Source organism: Somniosus microcephalus, chromosome 4 (genome assembly GCF_052327205.1).
Source record: "Somniosus microcephalus isolate GS21.2 chromosome 4, FLI_Smic_1.0, whole genome shotgun sequence".
In the NCBI taxonomy this organism is placed as follows: domain Eukaryota; kingdom Metazoa; phylum Chordata; class Chondrichthyes; order Squaliformes; family Somniosidae; genus Somniosus; species Somniosus microcephalus.
Genome location: NC_140990.1, coordinates 144,376,166 through 144,393,740, shown reverse-complemented (window position 1 = coordinate 144,393,740; position 17,575 = coordinate 144,376,166). Strand labels below are relative to the sequence as shown.

The 17,575-nt window shown below is 46.4% G+C and overlaps 1 protein-coding gene across 1 annotated transcript; it reads right to left on the bottom strand.

The window, feature by feature from the left end:
- Positions 1-1,634: 1,634 nt before the first annotated feature.
- Positions 1,635-17,364, bottom strand: LOC147119880 (putative G protein-coupled receptor 139). Its single transcript, XM_085983789.1, has 2 exons — positions 17,218-17,364; positions 1,635-2,543 (listed from the first exon to the last, which is right to left on the bottom strand). Exons 1-2 carry the CDS (start codon positions 17,321-17,323, stop codon positions 1,642-1,644), a joined length of 1,008 nt encoding a protein of 335 aa, XP_085839915.1. The 5' UTR covers positions 17,324-17,364; the 3' UTR covers positions 1,635-1,641.
- Positions 17,365-17,575: the final 211 nt, after the last annotated feature.

The window sequence follows — 17,575 nt, the reverse complement described above, 5'->3', positions numbered from 1 at the left end:
TGTGCTACCCTTCGCCCCTACTCTCTGCTCTCTGTCTTGAAGACAACTAGCTGTCCATTTTGCTACTGGTCCCCTAACTCCACATGCTCTGACATTACGAATCTATTACGAGGCAACTTACCAAAGGACTTTTGTAAATCTAGATAAATTACATCTACTACATTACCCTACTCTACACGCTCTGCTACCACCTCAAAAAAATCAATGAGTTTGATCAATGAAATGTTTTCTTTTGAAATCCATGTTGACGATTCCTTATTATATTTTTGGTTTCGAATTTTTTTTAATTTTATCCTTTAGTAGGGATTCCATTATTGTTCCTACCACCAATGTTAAGCTGACTGTTCTATAGTTGCCTAGTTGAGGCGAATATCACCGACACATTTAAGGGAAAGCTAGATAAGAGCATAGAGGGAAAAGGAAGAGAAGGATAAGTTGATACAGTGAACGCTGCTATTACCTGGTGCACCGAAAGGGGGCACGGTGGAGAAGGTCGCTCTATCAGTATACAGTCCAGGACCAGAGAGATAGCTGAGTCCCAGCATCCCCAGGGAAACCTCAGCGAAACGGTCTCGGACCAACCTGCAGCCGCAGAGCACCGAATGGTCTGTTTCGCTGCTGCAGAATCTCTATAACTCTATGTAAGTTGATGTGCACAGGAGAAGGGCTGTTTGAAAGGCTGATTCTCAGTCAACCACAGACCAGGGCGTGCTCTGCAGGGCAGGTCTGTGATGTCACAATACACAGACACAGCGCCATGGACGTGTCACCACTTTATGACATCACTGATACTGCAATACCTTGCAACCAACCTCGTGACCAGCCTCCCTGGAAACTGCTTATTTTGGGCTGTGTTTAGCTCGGGGATTTTCCAGAAAGTGAAGAGTAGCTGGTTTCAATGTGTGTGGAGGGTGTGCGGGGATGACTTTACCCTGGACATCACTGCATTGTTCAGACAGTATATCATCAAGACATGATAAATGACTATGACAACTTGATTCTCCGCTCCACACACTATATGTTCAGGGTGATCTGGGCATAGGTCATGATTCCTCCTCCACAAACGCAGTATTCAAAGGACATTTTATTTGGAGAATTTCCCGTTTACACAAGAACCGTTAATCCCAACGGCAGATAAACGGAGTCAGGGACATTTCCCTGTCACCTAGCCCGGGGGCTGCACAGCTTGGAAGCCCATCGGACAACTACACCGAGTGGTTTATAAAAGGCTGACCTTTGAGACTTCTAAAGCCTTCCTCCCCGGCTGCAGGTTTGTCCCAGGCCAGTTGCCCTGAGTTTCCCTGGGGGTGCTGGGGACTGAGCGGCCCGTCCACCTGTGGACTGTAAACTGACAGAGCGACCTTCCCCGCGCCGCCCCCTTTAGGTAAATACAGGAAACTCGAGGCGGGCGGTCCGGAGCTTCATAAACCCGCTCCAGGCCGCTCCAGAGGACTTTGCGTGGCTAAAAACCAGCAGGAATCCAGCGGGACTGATCTCCACGGCCTTCGCCACCTCTACCGTTCCTGTCAGTCGCTGAATCCAAGCGGTGAAAGATGAAAACAGGCCTCACTGTGTGTATCACCAAGATGAGGGGATTGGGCAGAACACTAGACCAACACGTTGTGATGGTGCAAACTCTTCTCAATATTTAATGAATTTAGCAATTACAGTAAAGGGATATTTCACCACATTCTTCAACTCCTCTCTGAATTTAGTCTGGGTCACGGCATAAATAAACGTGTTGGTGCAGGAACCCAGCAGCTGAAGCATAAATCCCAGTTCCTGTACATATTGAGGTAGATGCACAGGCATCAAGTCTAACTTATACAATCGGCTACACACAGAATACAACAGAAACACTGCCCATAACAGAATAAAATTCCCAGATATAACAAACAGTAATATGATGGATTTTCTTCGCTTCACCATCTCTGGGTCACTGGGACTCTGCCCACTGCTGTGGGCCCGGAGTCTCCTGCGGACTCTGCTCGACACTAATACGTGTCTGACGGTTAAAGCATTGACCAGCATAATCAGAACAAATGGAACAAATGGGGTTAAAATATAATGAAGTAATTCAATTACACCCCATACTGGTGAATGAATAACTTCCAATCCTACATCACAAAACCAGGGATTATTATCAAACGTATGTCCACCTCCATACATAAAGTACCAGAAAGTGTTCTTTACACAGAACAGCACACTCACTGTTCCAAGAACCACAGCCGCCGTTTTCTCAGTGCAATATTTTATTTTCATCTTCTGACAACAAATGGCCACAAATCGATCAAAGGTGAAAGTGACTGTGAACCAGACAGAACAGTCTGTGACTGAGTAAAGCAGGATGGCATGGATATTACACACTTTAATCTTCCAAATGAACTGAAACTGAGCCCAATAACGAATAGGAATCTGCCTGAATATGAGATCAGTGATGACGACCAGTAGGTCCGCCGCTGCCATGGACACCAGGTAACAGGTGACACATTTGGAGAGACCGCACCTTCCCCGAGACAGAATCACAATCGTCACTAAGTTCACTGTAAGGAAGAGAAAAACAGGGAAATTATTCTTCAGACTGAGAGCAACAGCAGCAATGATCGAATTCAGGGTGAAATGTGCAGCGTTATTATTGAATCCAGGGACACACTCTAATGACTTTACCAGTGTCAGTACGTTCTGCTGGAGAAAGGGTTTATAGTAAAACACCGCCCTGGTGTAGCAGGAAACGAGCTCCAATTCCCCGCCTGGATGGTGCTGGCAGTTGGAATCTACAATGGCCTCAATGACCTTGTGTTAGGAACGACAATAACCCAGGGTTTCTAGTCCTCATTACTCTCCAGTGACCCTGCTGGAAACTGCGAATGTGTGCACCTTGGAGAAGAATGTTTAGGCTGGGCTGTGATTCGCTCCAAAGGGAACTGGTTCACTTTTTTTAAAGTTCACTTCGGTGGAAAATCAGAGGCCAGTTTTCGAAAAAAACAACGAAAGTCTTGTTTCTCAAAGCGTTTTACATCTAATGAATGATTTTTGAAGTGTGGCACTTACTGTATCCTAGTAACAGATGGCATCCCTATTAGATGCTAGGGAAATTCAATAATGAATTTAAAAAACATGTAAACAAACAGTGAATCCGAGCGGGACACGGGGCGATAGCCAGGAGCACTAGAGAGTGCGCAGTGCCCCCAGTGGCAGTCTGGCAAGCAGCGGGACAATGAATCAGTGGATGGGACGTGTGGGTGTTGGGTCAGGACTGAATGATCCAGAGGATGGGACGTGTGGGTGTTGGGTCAGGACTGAATGAACCAGTTGATGGGACGTGTTGGTATTGGGTCAGGACTGAATGAACCAGTTGATGGGACATGTTGGTATTGGGTCAGGACTGAATGAACCAATAGCTGGGACGTGTGTTTGTTGGGTCATGGACTGAATGAACCAGTGGATGGGACTTGTGTGTGTTGGGTCAGGGTTGAATGAACCAGTCGATGGGATGTGTGGGTGTTGGATGAAGACTGAGTTAACCACTGGGAGGGATGTGTCGGTGTTAGGTGAAGATTGAATGAACCAGTGGTGGCAATATTTTAAGTAAACCAAGACTGAAAATAATTGTTAACAAAAAATGATTCAGTCCGTAATTAATTTCACAGCAATTTGCAATAGAAAAGTAAAAGCCCTTTGGATCCAATGGAAAATGGCAAGTGGGATACAAAATTGGCTCAGTGGCATGAAGCAAAGGGCAATGGTCGACGGATATTTTTGTGAGTGGAAGGCTGTTTCGAGTGGGTTTCCAGTACTCGGTCCCTTCCTATTTGTGGTAAATATCAATGATTTAGACTTCAATGTAGGGGGCATGATAAAGAAGTTTGCAGACGAGACATAAATTGGCCGTGTGATTGATAGCAAGGAATCTATCTGTTGACTGCAGGAAGGTAGGAATGGAGTGGTCAGGTAGGGAGAAGAGTGACAAATGGAATTCAGTCCAGAGAAGTATCAGGTAATGCATTTGGGGAGGGCTAACAAGGCAAGGGAATTCACAATAAATGGTAGGTTACTGAGAAGTGTAGAGGAACAGCGGGACATTGGAGTGCATGTCCACAGATCGCTGAAGGTAGCAGGACAGTTGGGTAAGGTGGTTAAGAAGGCTTACGGGATACTTTCCTTTATTAGCCGAGGTATTTTAGCCGAGGTATAGAATCTAAGAACAGGGAGGTTGTGCTGGAACTGTATAAAACACTAGTTATGTCACAGCTAGAGTACTGCGTACAGTTCTGGTCACCACATTACAGGAAGGATGTGATAACACCAGAGAAGGTGCAGGGGAGGTTTACGAGGATGTTGCCAGGACTGGAGAATTTTGCCTATGAGGAAAGATTGGATAGGCTGGGGTTGTTTTCTATGGAAGAGAGGAGATTGAGGGGAGACTTCATTGAGGTGTATAATATAATGCACGGCCTAGATTCAGTGGATAGGAAGCACCTATTTACCATAGCAGTGAGGTCAATAAGCATGGAGCAAAGATTTAAAGTAATTTGTAGGAGGATTCGAGGCGAGCTGAGCTGAACTTTTTTCACCCAGAGGGTGGCAGGGGCTTGGAACTCGCTGCATGAAAGGGTGTTAGAGGTAAAAACGCTCATCTCATTTAAAAATTACAACAGCAAAATGCTGCAGACGCTGGAAATCTGAAATAAAAACAGAAATTGCTGGCAATACTCAGCAGGTCAGGCAGCATCTGTTGAGAGAGAAACAGAGTTAGCATTTCAGGTCGATGGCCCTTCGTCAGAACTGGTTGGTTCTGACGAAGGGTCATCGACCTGAAAAGTTAACTCTGTTTCTCTCTCAACAGATGCTGCCTCACGTTTAAAATGTACTTGGATATGCACTTGAAGTAACGTAACCTAAATGGATTAAGAGCTGGAAAGTGCAATTCGGCTGGATAGCTCATTTTCGGTTTGCACAATCATGATGGGCCATATGGCCTCCTTCAGTCCCATAATTTCTATGGTTCTATACTTCTATGCTTATAGAGCGGCTTTAATAAGGGGAAAACACATAAACGAGAATTGAATGCTAAGCCGAAGATAGAGAGATTAGGTCGAGTGACCAAAAACCTAGGTTTTATGAAGGGCCTTAACAGAAGAGAGGCAGGAGGAGGGAAAGAAGGATTTAGGCAGCAAATGACTGAACATGAGCTCTGGGCGGCTGAATTCTTGGCCGCTGCTAGTGGAGCGAAGAGAGAGGAGGGTGGGCAAGAGGTCTGGGGTCAGGGGCAGACCATTGGAGTGGGAGGAGAGTTTGAATGGAGTTACAGGAATGCAGAGTTCGTGGTGGGCAGGGCAGCTGTATGGCTGGATGAAGTTACAGAGAGAAGGATCGGCAAGACCATTAAAGCATTTAAACAGAAGGATGAGGAGATTTAATATGAGGATTTGGGGCACCAGGTGCCAATGATCCGCGTTGGCGGTGAGGGGGGTGCGGGACTTGGTGTGGTGATGGGGCAGTTATATACTGCCGGGTGGGAATCCCTTGGGAATCCAAAGCATCGGCTCTGGAGCTCATGACATCTCAAGGTTTCAGGTCAAAGAAACCTGCTACCGATGAACTGATAAAATTCACTTGGAAGACTCTCTCAGGGAAGCAAGTTCCCAGAATGCACCCTGGGTGCGGGTTTCCAAGCCCAACCCTAAGAGTGACCTGGAGTACCACCGCTGGCTGAGCTGGGGGAGTCCTGAAGGTAACAGCTTCCAGACTGGGCCTGTGTTAGTTGGTGAGGGAACCACCACAAGGGAGTAACCTACTTGACCTGATCTTCTACAAACTACAAGTCACAGAATGACTGTCCACGATAAAATTAGTAGAAGAAATGGCTGCACAGTCCTTGTGAAAACAGCATCCCATCTCCATCGTGTGGAGCTCCTCCATCAAGTAGTGAGGTGGAACATCCAATGTCAGAGGGATGGATCAGTTACCCCCACAATGGGCCTGCACCAGGGTCAGTGGGACGGATCAGTGACCCCAGAATGGGTCTCCACTGGGCGCTGTGGATCACAAGCAGCAGATTAGTAAACCACCACAATCTGCAACCTAATGGCCTGACACATCCCTCACTCCATTATGACATTCATGCCATGAAATCAAAAATAAAAACAAAAAATGCTGGAAACGCTCAGCAGGTCAGGCAGCATCTGTGGAGAGAGAATGATAAAGTTAACAATGCAGGTCGATGACCTTTCCTCAGAACTGAGCCATGAGATCAATCGTAATTCAGTGTACAGGGAGGTGCCGGGAGCAGAACCAGGCACACCTTAGATTGAGATACAAACCTAATGAAGGTATCACACAGTGCTATCTGCACACTAAAGACCAAAGGGATCAGGCTACCTGCAGAGTTATGTGGTCCCACAAGAGGGGATCAGAGCAAAACTCTACAGTTCAATCATACCCAGTGAAGATTGGCGGTGGACAATTATGTAACTGACAGAAGGAGAAAGCTGCATAAACATCACCACCCTCAAACATAGGGAAAACCTGCACTGATAGCACGAATGGAGTTCGATGTGATTGAATGTCTTTTCTGTCAAATATGCTGAATGGATGGGCCAGGTTACTCCTCCTGAGATCTCCCCATCACAGAGAACAGCACCCAGCTAATGCTTTTCAGTCCACGTGATGTTCAGAAGCAGCTGAATGAACTGGACACAGTGAAGGTTGTTGACCCTGACAACATCCCGGGTGTAGTGCTGAAGACCTGCACAACAGAGTTCGCCGCTCTCTTCGCCAGCTGTTCCGGTGATGTCACTGACAACAACAACAAAAGCAACAAAGCACCTTTAACGTAATTAAACGTCCCAAGGTGCTTCACAGGAGTGTTAACAAATAAAAATTGTCACCGAGCTAAGTAAGGAGGTAATAGGACAGATGACCAAAGGCTTGGCCAAAGAGATAGGTTTTTAGGAGCGTCTTAAAGGAGGAGAGACTTTAGATGGGGATTTCTAGAGCTATGGCCTGGGCAGCTGAAGCCACGGCCATCAAGTGTGGAGTGATTAAAATCGGGGACTGCAAGAGGACAGAATTGGAGGAGCGCAGGGATCGTGAAGTCTTGGAGAGCTGGAGCAGGTTACGGAGATAGGGAAGGGCAAGGCCACGGTGGGATTTGAAAACAAGGAAAATAATTTTTAAATGGAGGCATTGCCTGGCCGGGAGCCAATGTAGGTCAGTGAGCACAGGGGTGATGAGTTAACAGAACTTGTTGTGAGTTTGTTTATGGGCAGCAGAGTTTTGGATGAGCTCAAGGATATGTAGGGTGCAAGATGAGGGGCCAGCCAGGAGAGCATTGCAATAGTCAAGTCTAGAGGTACCAAAGGCATTCATGAGAGTTTCAGCAGCAGATGAGCTGAGGCAGTGGCAGTGTCGGGTCGTAGAGGTGGAAGTAAGCTGTCTTAGTGATGGTGCAGATATGTGGTCAGAAGCACAACTCGGGGTTAAATATGAAACCAAGTTTGCGAATAATCTGATTCATTCTCAGACAGTTGCCATGGACAGGGACAGAATTGGTGGCTCGGGAATGGAGTTTTTGGCGGGTACCGAAGACAATGGCTTTGGTCTTCTACGTATTTATTTGGAGGAAGTTTCTGATCATCCAGTACTGAATGTCAGAGAAGCAGTGAGACCAATCAGAGATAAGTCATTGAGGGACTCCAGAGTTAACGGTGAGGGAGCGGGAAGAGAAGCCATTACTGGAGATTCTTTGGCTATGACTGGATAGATAAGAATTGAACCAGGCGAGTGCAGTCCCACCCAGCTGGCCGACGGTAGAGAGGCGTTGGAGGAGGATGGCGGGGTCAACAGTGCCAAAGGCTGCAGACAGGTTGAGAAGGATCAGGAGGGTTGGTTACCACAGCCGCAGTCACATTGGGGTTCCATTTGTGACTTTTATAAGTGCCCCTTCAGTACAGTGACAGGGGTGAAAAACTCATTGGAGGAATTCAAATATGGATTTGCAGGAAAGATGGACATGGATTTGGGAGGCAACAACATGTTCTATGATTTTGGATTGGAAAATTTGAGATGGGGCAGTAGTTTATAGGGACAGAGGAGATAAGGGTTGGTAGTTTGATGCGGGGGTGTGATGACGGCAGATGCGTGGGGTAGGGGACAGTACTCGAGGACTGGAAATGGTTAACAATACTGGATAACATGGGGGCCAGGTAGGGAAGTTGGGCAGTCAGTGGTTAGGTGGAAATAGGATCGAGGGAGCAGGAGGTGGGTCTCACGGACAAGATGAGTTCGGCAGGGGCTGAGGCGAATGAGGGGAGAAACTGGAACAATATGCGTGTTCAGGGCTATGGCGGGTGTACTTTCAGGGAGGTTTGGCCCAGTGGGCTAGGGAAAGGGAGGGAAGTGTCAGAGGCAGCTGAACGGATGGTCTCAATCTTTGTGACAAAGAAGTTCATGAGGTCCTCACACTTGTTGTTGGAGGTGAAGCTGAGGACCCGATAGTGCTTTATGTGATCCAACCAGATCAGGCGATGAATGGTTAAGCTACTTGACTGCCATAGTCATTCATGTATGTGTCGCTTGGGCTTAAGGAAGTGGAGGTGAGGACCATACCAGGGGGAATGATCAGAGAGAGTCAAGGTTTAATGGTGACAGGGACATCAAAGGTGGAGGTGAGTGCGTGATGGAGCAGATCGCTAGCTGCAGAGAAGTCGTGGTAAATGGAGCGCCAAAGACTGTAAAATTGGAATTTGAAATTCAGCGTGAGGCATGTCCCTCACCTAGTTTTCCGGTTATGATACTGATATCTGCCAGACAAAGTGAAAGATTGCCGAGGTGTATCCTATAAACAAAGTTGTGGCAAATATGAAGAGATCAATTACTGCCCTTCATTTTTCTATGAATTATCAGTAAAGTGATTGAGGAGTCATAAGTAGTGCCATGAACTCACATCGACCCAGTAATACCCGGCTCACTGATACTCAGTTTGGGTCCTGCCAGAGGCAACCGAATGCAAACCTCATCACAGCCTTTATACAGACATTGTTTCAATGGGGGTCTAAGGGGGGAATTCTTCAATGGCTGAGGTCATATCTGCTGCAAGGAAAGTGGTCGTTGTTGTCATACCTCAGGGAAGTGTCCTCAGAGCAACTACCTCCAGCTCCCTCATCAATGACGTTCTGCCATCATAAGGTCAGGGGTGGGTCCACTCACTGATGATTCTGCCGTTTTTCAGCGCCATTTACAAAAGCTCCAACAGCAGGATCGGCATAACATCCAGGCTTGGGCTGATATGCGGCATGTAACAAGCCAGAGGCATAAGTATTAGTTATATTGATCAACACAAAGATCACCCACCTCCCCTTGAAAGTCACCGAGTCCCAAATCATAAACACTTGGTGATCACTATTGACCAGAAGCTGAACAGGACAAACCATATCAACACTGTGACTGCAAGAGCTGGGCAGGGGCTGGGCAGGGGCTGGCCAGTGGATGGGCAGGGGATGGGCAGGGGATGGGTAGATCATGGGCACTCTGCGACGAAATGCAGGTTAATAGATTGGAGAAATGCTGATTTTGAGGGGCTGAGAATAGAAATTGGGATAAAATGGGCAATAATATTGGCAAATAACGATATAGAAGAGAAATGGGAACCATTTAAAACGGTGTTCAACAGAGTGCAGGAAAAATATATTCCGCTAAAAGGAAAGAACAAACTAAACAATCTTGAGACTCCGTGGATGATTAAAGCGATAAGGGGACAGATGAGGGTAAGGAAGGAGGCACACATTAAGTACATAGACAGCAGGGGAGTGTATGATAAAGGAGAATAGGAAAATATTAGGAGAAAAGTTTAAAAAATCAATTAGGGAGGCAAAGAGGAACCCTGATATTAAATTATCAAGGAACATATAACAAAATAGTAAAATATTTTACAGGCACATCAATGAAAAGGAAGGTTGGGATGGAAATATGGCCATTAAGGGATAGTCGGGATAATACCACAAGTAGCAATAGAGAGATGGCAGAAATATTAAATAATTATTTTGCTCCTGTATTCACCAGGATGGTAGAACAGGTGGACATGACATTGGATGATGAGATTAGTAATGAGATAAATGCTTTCAAATTAACAAAGGGGGTATTATTTAATAAACTAATCAAACTCAAAGATGGTAAAACCCATGGTCCAGATGGATTGCATCTAGGCATTTTAAAAGAATCTAGGGAAGAGGTAGCAGAGGCATTACTATGCATATTTAATAATTCGTTAGAAAATGGTATAGTGCCAGAGGACTGGCAGGTAGCTAACATAACCCCGACATTTAAGAAGGGGGATAGAACATGTCCAGGGAATTATAGATCAGTCAGCTTAACATCAGTGGCAGGAAAAAAATGGAATCCCAACTAAAGGAGAAAAAAGAAGAATGTCTAAAAACCAAAAATATAATAATGATTAGTCAGCATGGATTTCAAAAGGGTAAGTATTGACCAGCTTTATTGATTTTTCTGAAGGATAACAGAGAGAATAGACAATGGTAATGCAGTAGATGTAATTTAACTGAATTTTCAAAAGACCTGATGAGTAAGGTCAGAGAATACGGTGTCAGGGGACAGGTGGCAGAATGGATTGCTAGCTGGCTTCAAGACAGAAAGCAGAGAGTAGGAGTAAAGGCTAGCTTTTCACAGTGGCAGAAGGTGTGTCGTGGTGTTCCTCAAGGATCAGTACTGAGGCTACTGCTGTTCACAATTTACATTAACGATTTAGACTCTGGAATCAATTGTTAAATTCGAGGATGAAACCACATTGGGGGGGGTAGTCAATGCTGAGGAGGACTGCAGCACATTACAGGAGGGCATTAATAAACTTGCAGAATGTGCATATAATTTGCAAATGAAGTTCAACACGGATAAATATAACATTTTGGTTTGGAAGAATAGGCAGTTCACTTATCAATTGGAGGGTCCGAGTCTCGGTGGGGCAGAGGAACAAAGGGATCTCAGAGTACAAATACACAAATCAATAAATGTTGCGATACAGGTTAGCAAGGCCATTAAAACATAAAACTAAGTACTAGGGTTTATTTCTAGAGGGATAGAATTAAAACAATAGTATTTTATAGTTACTAGGGTCTTTTCTGGTGTAGCAGCGACTGTAGGTAGACTATACAAGCGCCTTAGAGATATCTTAAATTGGTGATAGTGAATTAATTTAAATTAATTAAAGGGTAAGTCATGCCAGGAGAGCCCAGCCCCGTGTTATGCTCCTCTTGCTCTATGTGGGAATTCAGGGACACTGCCGGTGCCCCTGATGACCACGTGTGCCGGAAATGCATCCAGCTGCAGCTACTAGCAGACCGCATTGAGGCGCTGGAGCTGCGGGTGGATGGGCTGTGGAGCATTCACAATGCTGAGAGGGACGTGGATAGCACGTTTAGTGAGTTGGTCACACCGCAGGTAAGGGCTGCACAGGAAGAAAGGAAATGGGTGACCACCAGGCGGAGCAATAGAAGCAGGCAGGTAGTGCAGGAGACCCCTGTGACCATTCCCCTCTCAAACAGGTATACCGATTTGGATACTGTTGAGGGGGATGACTCACCAGGGGAAGGCAGCAGCAGCCAACTTCCTGGCACTGGGGGTGCTCCTGCTGCCCAGGAAGGGAGGAAAAAGTGTGGGAGAGCAATAGTGGTAGGGGATTCTATAGTAAGGGGAACAGATAGGCGTTTCTGTGGCCGTAGACGTGAATCCAGGATGGTTTGTTGCCTCCCTGGTGCCAGGGTCAAGGATGTCACTGAGCGGCTGCAGGGCATTCTGGAGGGGGAGAGTGAACAGCCAGAGGTCGTGGTCCACATAGGTACCAACGACATAGGTAAAAAGAGGGATGAGGTCCTGCAGCAAGAATTTAGGGAGCTAGGTCGAAGATTAAAGAGCAGGACCTCAAAGGTGACACGTGCTAGTGCGTATAGGAATAGGAAGATAGAACAGATGAATGCGTGGCTAAAGGGATGGTGCAGGAGGGAGGGCTTTAGTTTCCTGGATCACTGGGTCTGCTTCTGGGAAAGGTGGGACTTGTACAAGTCGGACAGTTTACACCTGAACCAGAGGGGGACCAATATCCTTGCGGGGAGGTTTGCTAGCACTGCTGGGGGGGGGGTTAAACTAACTTGGCAGGGGGATGGGATACAGAGTCGAGCTATAGTAGGGGGTGATTTACAGCCAAATACGGAGGAAAAAACAAGTCAGCTGGGAAGGCAGAGCAAATATGTGAAGGCAAAAGGGAATATGGCAAGGCTGGAAGGCATCTACAGGTGGACTACCCTTTATCCGGACTTCCAAAAACCGAAACCCTCGAAAAACCGAAGGTTTTTTCGTTCAGCGTAAATCATACGTACGAACGAAAAAACCTTCGGTTTTTAGAGGGTTCCGGTTTCGGAAGTTCGGATAAAGGGTAAGTCGTGCGCACGACCCCCCGCCGACCCCCCCGCGGACCCAGCCGGCCCCGACAACCGCCGACCCCGCCAGCCCCGACAACCGCCGACCCCCCCGCGGACCCCGCCGGCCCCGACAACCGCCGACCCCGCCAGCCCCGACAACCACCGACCCCCCCGCGGGCCCCGACAACCGCCGACCCGGCCAGCCCCGACAACCGCCGACCCCCCCGCGGACCCCGCCGGCCCCGACAACCGCCGACCCCGCCAGCCCCGACAACCGCCGACCCCCCCGCGGACCCCGCCGGCCCCGACCCCCGCCGACCCCGACTGACTTACGCTGAGCGTCAGCGTAAGTCGTGCGCACGACCCCCCGCCGAACCCCCCGCGGACCCCCGCCGACCCCCCCGCGGACCCCCGCCGACCCACCTTCCGAAATCCGAAATTCTCCTTTATCCGAAACTCGGCTGGTCCCGAGGTTTTCGGATAAAGGATAGTCTACCTGTATTTTAATGCAAGGAGTCTTGCAAATAAGGTGGATGAACTGAAGTTGTTGTTGAACACATGGGAGTATGATATTGTTGCTATCACGGAGACATGGTTGAGGGAGGGTCAGGACTGGCAGCTCAATATTCCGGGGTATAGAATCTTCAGGCGAGACAGAGGGGGGTGTAAAAGGGGAGGGGGTTTGCAATATTAATTAAGGAGTCAATTACTGCTGTAAGAAGGGATGATATATTAGCGTGTTCCTCTAATGAGGCCATATGGGTAGAACTTAAAAACAAAAAGGGGGCAAGCACTTTGCTGGGAGTGTACTATAGGCCCCCAAACAGTCAGGGGGAGATAGAGGAACAGATATGTAGGCAAATCTCAGAGAAGTGCGAAAATAATAGGTTAATTATAGTGGGGGATTTCAACTTCCCCAATCGGAATTGGGATAGTCAGAGTGTGAAAGGCTTAGAGGGTGCAGAATTCTTAAAGTGCAACCAGGAGAGCTTTTTGAGCCAACATGTAGAAAGTCCAACAAGAGAGGGGGCGGTACTGGACCTAATTCTAGGGAATGTAACTGGGCAAGTGGTGGAAGTGTCAGTAGGAGAGCATTTTGGCGACAGTGACCATAATTCGGTGAGATTTAAGGTGGTCATGGATAAAGACAAAGACGGCCCGGAAATAAGGGTTCTAAATTGGGGGAAGGCCGATTTTAATATGATAAGGCAGGATCTGGCCAAAGTGGACTGGGAGCAGCTACTTTTAGGAAAATCCACATCAAAACAGTGGGAGACTTTCAGAAGGGAAATAGAGAGAGTACAACGCCAACATGTTCCTGTAAAGGTCAAGGGTGGGACCAACAAGCAAAGGGAACCTTGGATGACAAGGGATATACAAAAATGCATTAGGAAAAAAAGGGGGGCTTTTGGCAGTTACAAAAGACTAAAGACAGAGGAAGCCCGAGAGGAGTATAAAAAGTGCAGGGTCATAATTAAAAAAGAAATTAGGAGGGCGAGAAGGGGCCATGAAATAACACTGGCGAGCAAAATAAAGGAAAATCCTAAGATGTTTTATAAGTATATTAAGGGCAAGAGGATAACCAGGGAAAGGGTAGGGCCCATTAGGGACCAAAGTGGCAATCTGTGTGTAGAGCCAGATGATGTAGGCGGGGTTTTAAATGAATTTTTTGTATCTGTGTTCACTATGGAGAAAGACGATGTAGACATAGAAATCGGGCAAGGGGACTGTGACATACTTGAACATATTAGCATCGAGAGGGAGGAGGTACTAGCGGTTTTAGCAGGCCAAAAAGTGGATAAATCCCGAGGCCCGAACGAGATGTATCCCAGGCTGCTGTATGAGGCAAAGGAGGAGATTGCAGGGGCTCTGACACAAATTTTCAGAACCTCTCTGGCCACAGGGGATGTACCAGAGGACTGGAGAACAGCTAACGTAGTACCATTATACAAGAAGGGTAGCAGGGATAAACCAGGGAATTACAGGCCAGTGAGCCTAACATCTGTGGTAGGGAAATTATAGGAAAAAATTCTGAGGGACAAAATTAGTCTCCACTTGGAGAGGCAAGGATTAATCGGGGATAGTCAGCATGGCTTTGTCAAGGGTAAATCATGTCTGACAAATCTGATTGAATTTTTCGAGGGGGTGACTAGGTGTGTGGATGAGGGAAATGCTGTGGATGTGGTTTACATGGACTTCAGCAAAGCTTTTGACAAAGTCCCGCATAGGAGACTGGTCAAGAAGGTAAGAGCCCATGGGATCCAGGATGCCTTGGCGCGTTGGATCCTAAACTGGCTGAGTGGCAGGAGGCAGAGGGTGATGGTCGAAGGTTGCTTTTGTGACTGGAAGCCTGTGTCCAGTGGGGTACCTCAGGGATCGGTGCTGGGTCCCTTGCTGTTTGTGATTTACATAAATAATTTGGATGAGAATGTAAAAGGTATGATCAGTAAGTTCGCAGATGACACGAAAATTGGTGGGGTGGTAAATTGCGAGGAGGAAAGCCTCAGGCGACAGGACGATATAAACGGGTTGGTCCGATGGGCGGAAAAGTGGCAAATGGAATTTAACCCTGAAAAGTGCGAGGTGATGCATTTTGGACGGACAAATAAGGCAAGGGAATACACAATGAGTGGTAGGACCCTAGGAAGTACAGAGAGTCAGAGGGACCTTGGTGTACATGTACATAGATCCCTGAAGGCAGCGGAACAGGTAGATAAGGTGGTTAAAAAGGCATATGGGATACTTGCCTTCATTAGCCGAGGCATAGAATATAAGAGCAGGGAGGTTATGATGGAGCTGTACAAAACGCTGGTGAGGCCACAGCTGGAGTACTGTGTGCAGTTCTGGTCGCCTCACTATAGGAAGGATGTGATTTCTTTGGAGAGGGTGCAGAGAAGATTCACCAGGATGTTACCGGGGATGGAGCGCCTCAGCTATGAAGAAAGATTAAACAGGCTGGGGTTGTTTTCCTTGGAACAAAGAAGGCTGATTGAGGTGTACAAAATGATGAGGGGCATAGATAGGGTAGATAAAGCGGAACTTTTCCCCTTAGTAGGGGTGTCAATAACAATGGGGCATAGATTCAGGGTAAGGGGCAGGAGATTTAGAGGGGATTTGAGGAGGAACTTTTTCACCCAGAGGGTGGTTGGAATCTGGAACTCACTGCCTGAAAGGGTGGTAGAGGCAGGAACCCTCACAACATTTAAGAAGCATTTGGATGAGCACTTGAAATGCCATTGCATACAAGGCTATGGGCCAAATGTTGGAAAATGGGATTAGACTGGACAGAGATTGATGGACGGCGCAGGCACGATGGGCCGAAGGGCCTCTTTCTGTGCTATATAACTCTATGACTATATAAGTTATGCTAAACCTGTATCGAACATTGGTTAGTCCACATTTAGAGTACTGTGTACAGTTCTAGTTGCCGTATTACAAAAAAGGATATAGATTCACTGGAGAGGGTGCAGAAAATATTTACCAGAATGATACCAGAAATGCGAGGGTATACCTATCAGGAAAGGATGGACAGGTTAGGTCTGTTTTCTCTTGTCTCTAATAGAGGTCTTTAAAATTATGAAAGGTTTTGACAGAGTCGATACAGAGAGAATGTTTCATCTTATGGCGAAGAGCATAAATAGAGGCCATCAATATAAGGTAGTCAGCAGGAAATTCAATAGGGAATTCAGAAGAAACGTCTTTACCCAAAGAGTGGTGAGAATGTGGAACTCGCTACCACAAGGAGTGGTTGAAGTGAATAGTATTGGTGGATTTAAGGAGAGGTTGGAAAATGATATGAGGGAGAAGGGACTAGAGGATTATGGTGATAGATTTAGATGAGAAAAGACGGGAGGAGTCTCATGTGGAGCATAAATGCATGGAGCATAAATGGCCTGTTTCTCTGCCGTATATCCTATGTAATTCCCTGTAAGGTGTCATGGTGGGGATTCAGAATGTGTCTGGACACAGCTGGAATCGTGTGAATTTGGTGGGTTCTAATTGCTGTAAGAACTGAATTATCACCAGTTGCTAAAGGGATTATCAGACTGGAAATATATAAAGATTTCATGACTTGGTCCATCGTTTTTAATCGGCTGGAATAATTTTCACCAACAGGAGATGTTGGACAGTCTGTGCGGACTTCACCAAGATCTCCTGAACTGTGTCTGAAAAATGTAAATAAATCAGTTCAAACATAACTGAATAAACATTTTACTGGAACATGTATTACAGTTTAATCTTGTCCTGAGCATCTGGAGTCAGTGACCATGAGGGAGAGCGGGAGATGGTGGAAAGTAAGACAGCTGCCTGGAGCTGAATTATTAGTGGATATTGTCCCATATTTCAGTGTATTTGTGATCTATCTGGCAGCGCTGGTTTCCACATATCATAGATATTAACTATATCCAGCGAACATTAAAACTCCTATTACCCCTGAACACATATTTCTGATCCGATACCAGGTTTCAGTGCAGAGAGCAGACTGCAGGCAGTTCAATTAAGAGAATCGATCAATAACATTTCTTGTGTAAAAAAAATCAAATAACAGTCAAATCCTGTAAAAGACTTTCGGTGAAAGCAAGTCGAGAAATATACAAACTGATCATTTAACTGGGAGCAGTGAATCGGCAACTGATCAAACATGACGTGGCAGAAACACGGTGCATTACCAGCCACAGAACAACAGAATTAAACTGTATACAATTAATGACCGGGTCTAAAGGGCAAGGGCAGTAAATACAGTAAAACATTGTTTACAGAAATAATTGCTGAAATAATGGCTCACCAGGAACACCAACAGCAGCGAGGAGCGGGTAATAAATCCTTTGAACATCGAAAACTGCCCAACGTACTCGGAGTTCAGGTGGAATCTCCCAGAACATGTAACCCATTGTCTGTGCGATCCAATAGTTGCTGTTTGTATTGGAGACCACACTCAGTCAAACACTGATGGACACACTGAAAACTGTCCCATTTATAGCCTGAGGGAGCTCCCCAGTGAGGCAATTAAACTACACACTGACTGACATTAATTACACTCACTGAACAAACACGATGATAAAATCCTTTCACTCCATCACTTTCTATTGCAAAATATCTTAAAAGCAACGTGGCATTCATACCAAGTGAGTTGATCCAAAACC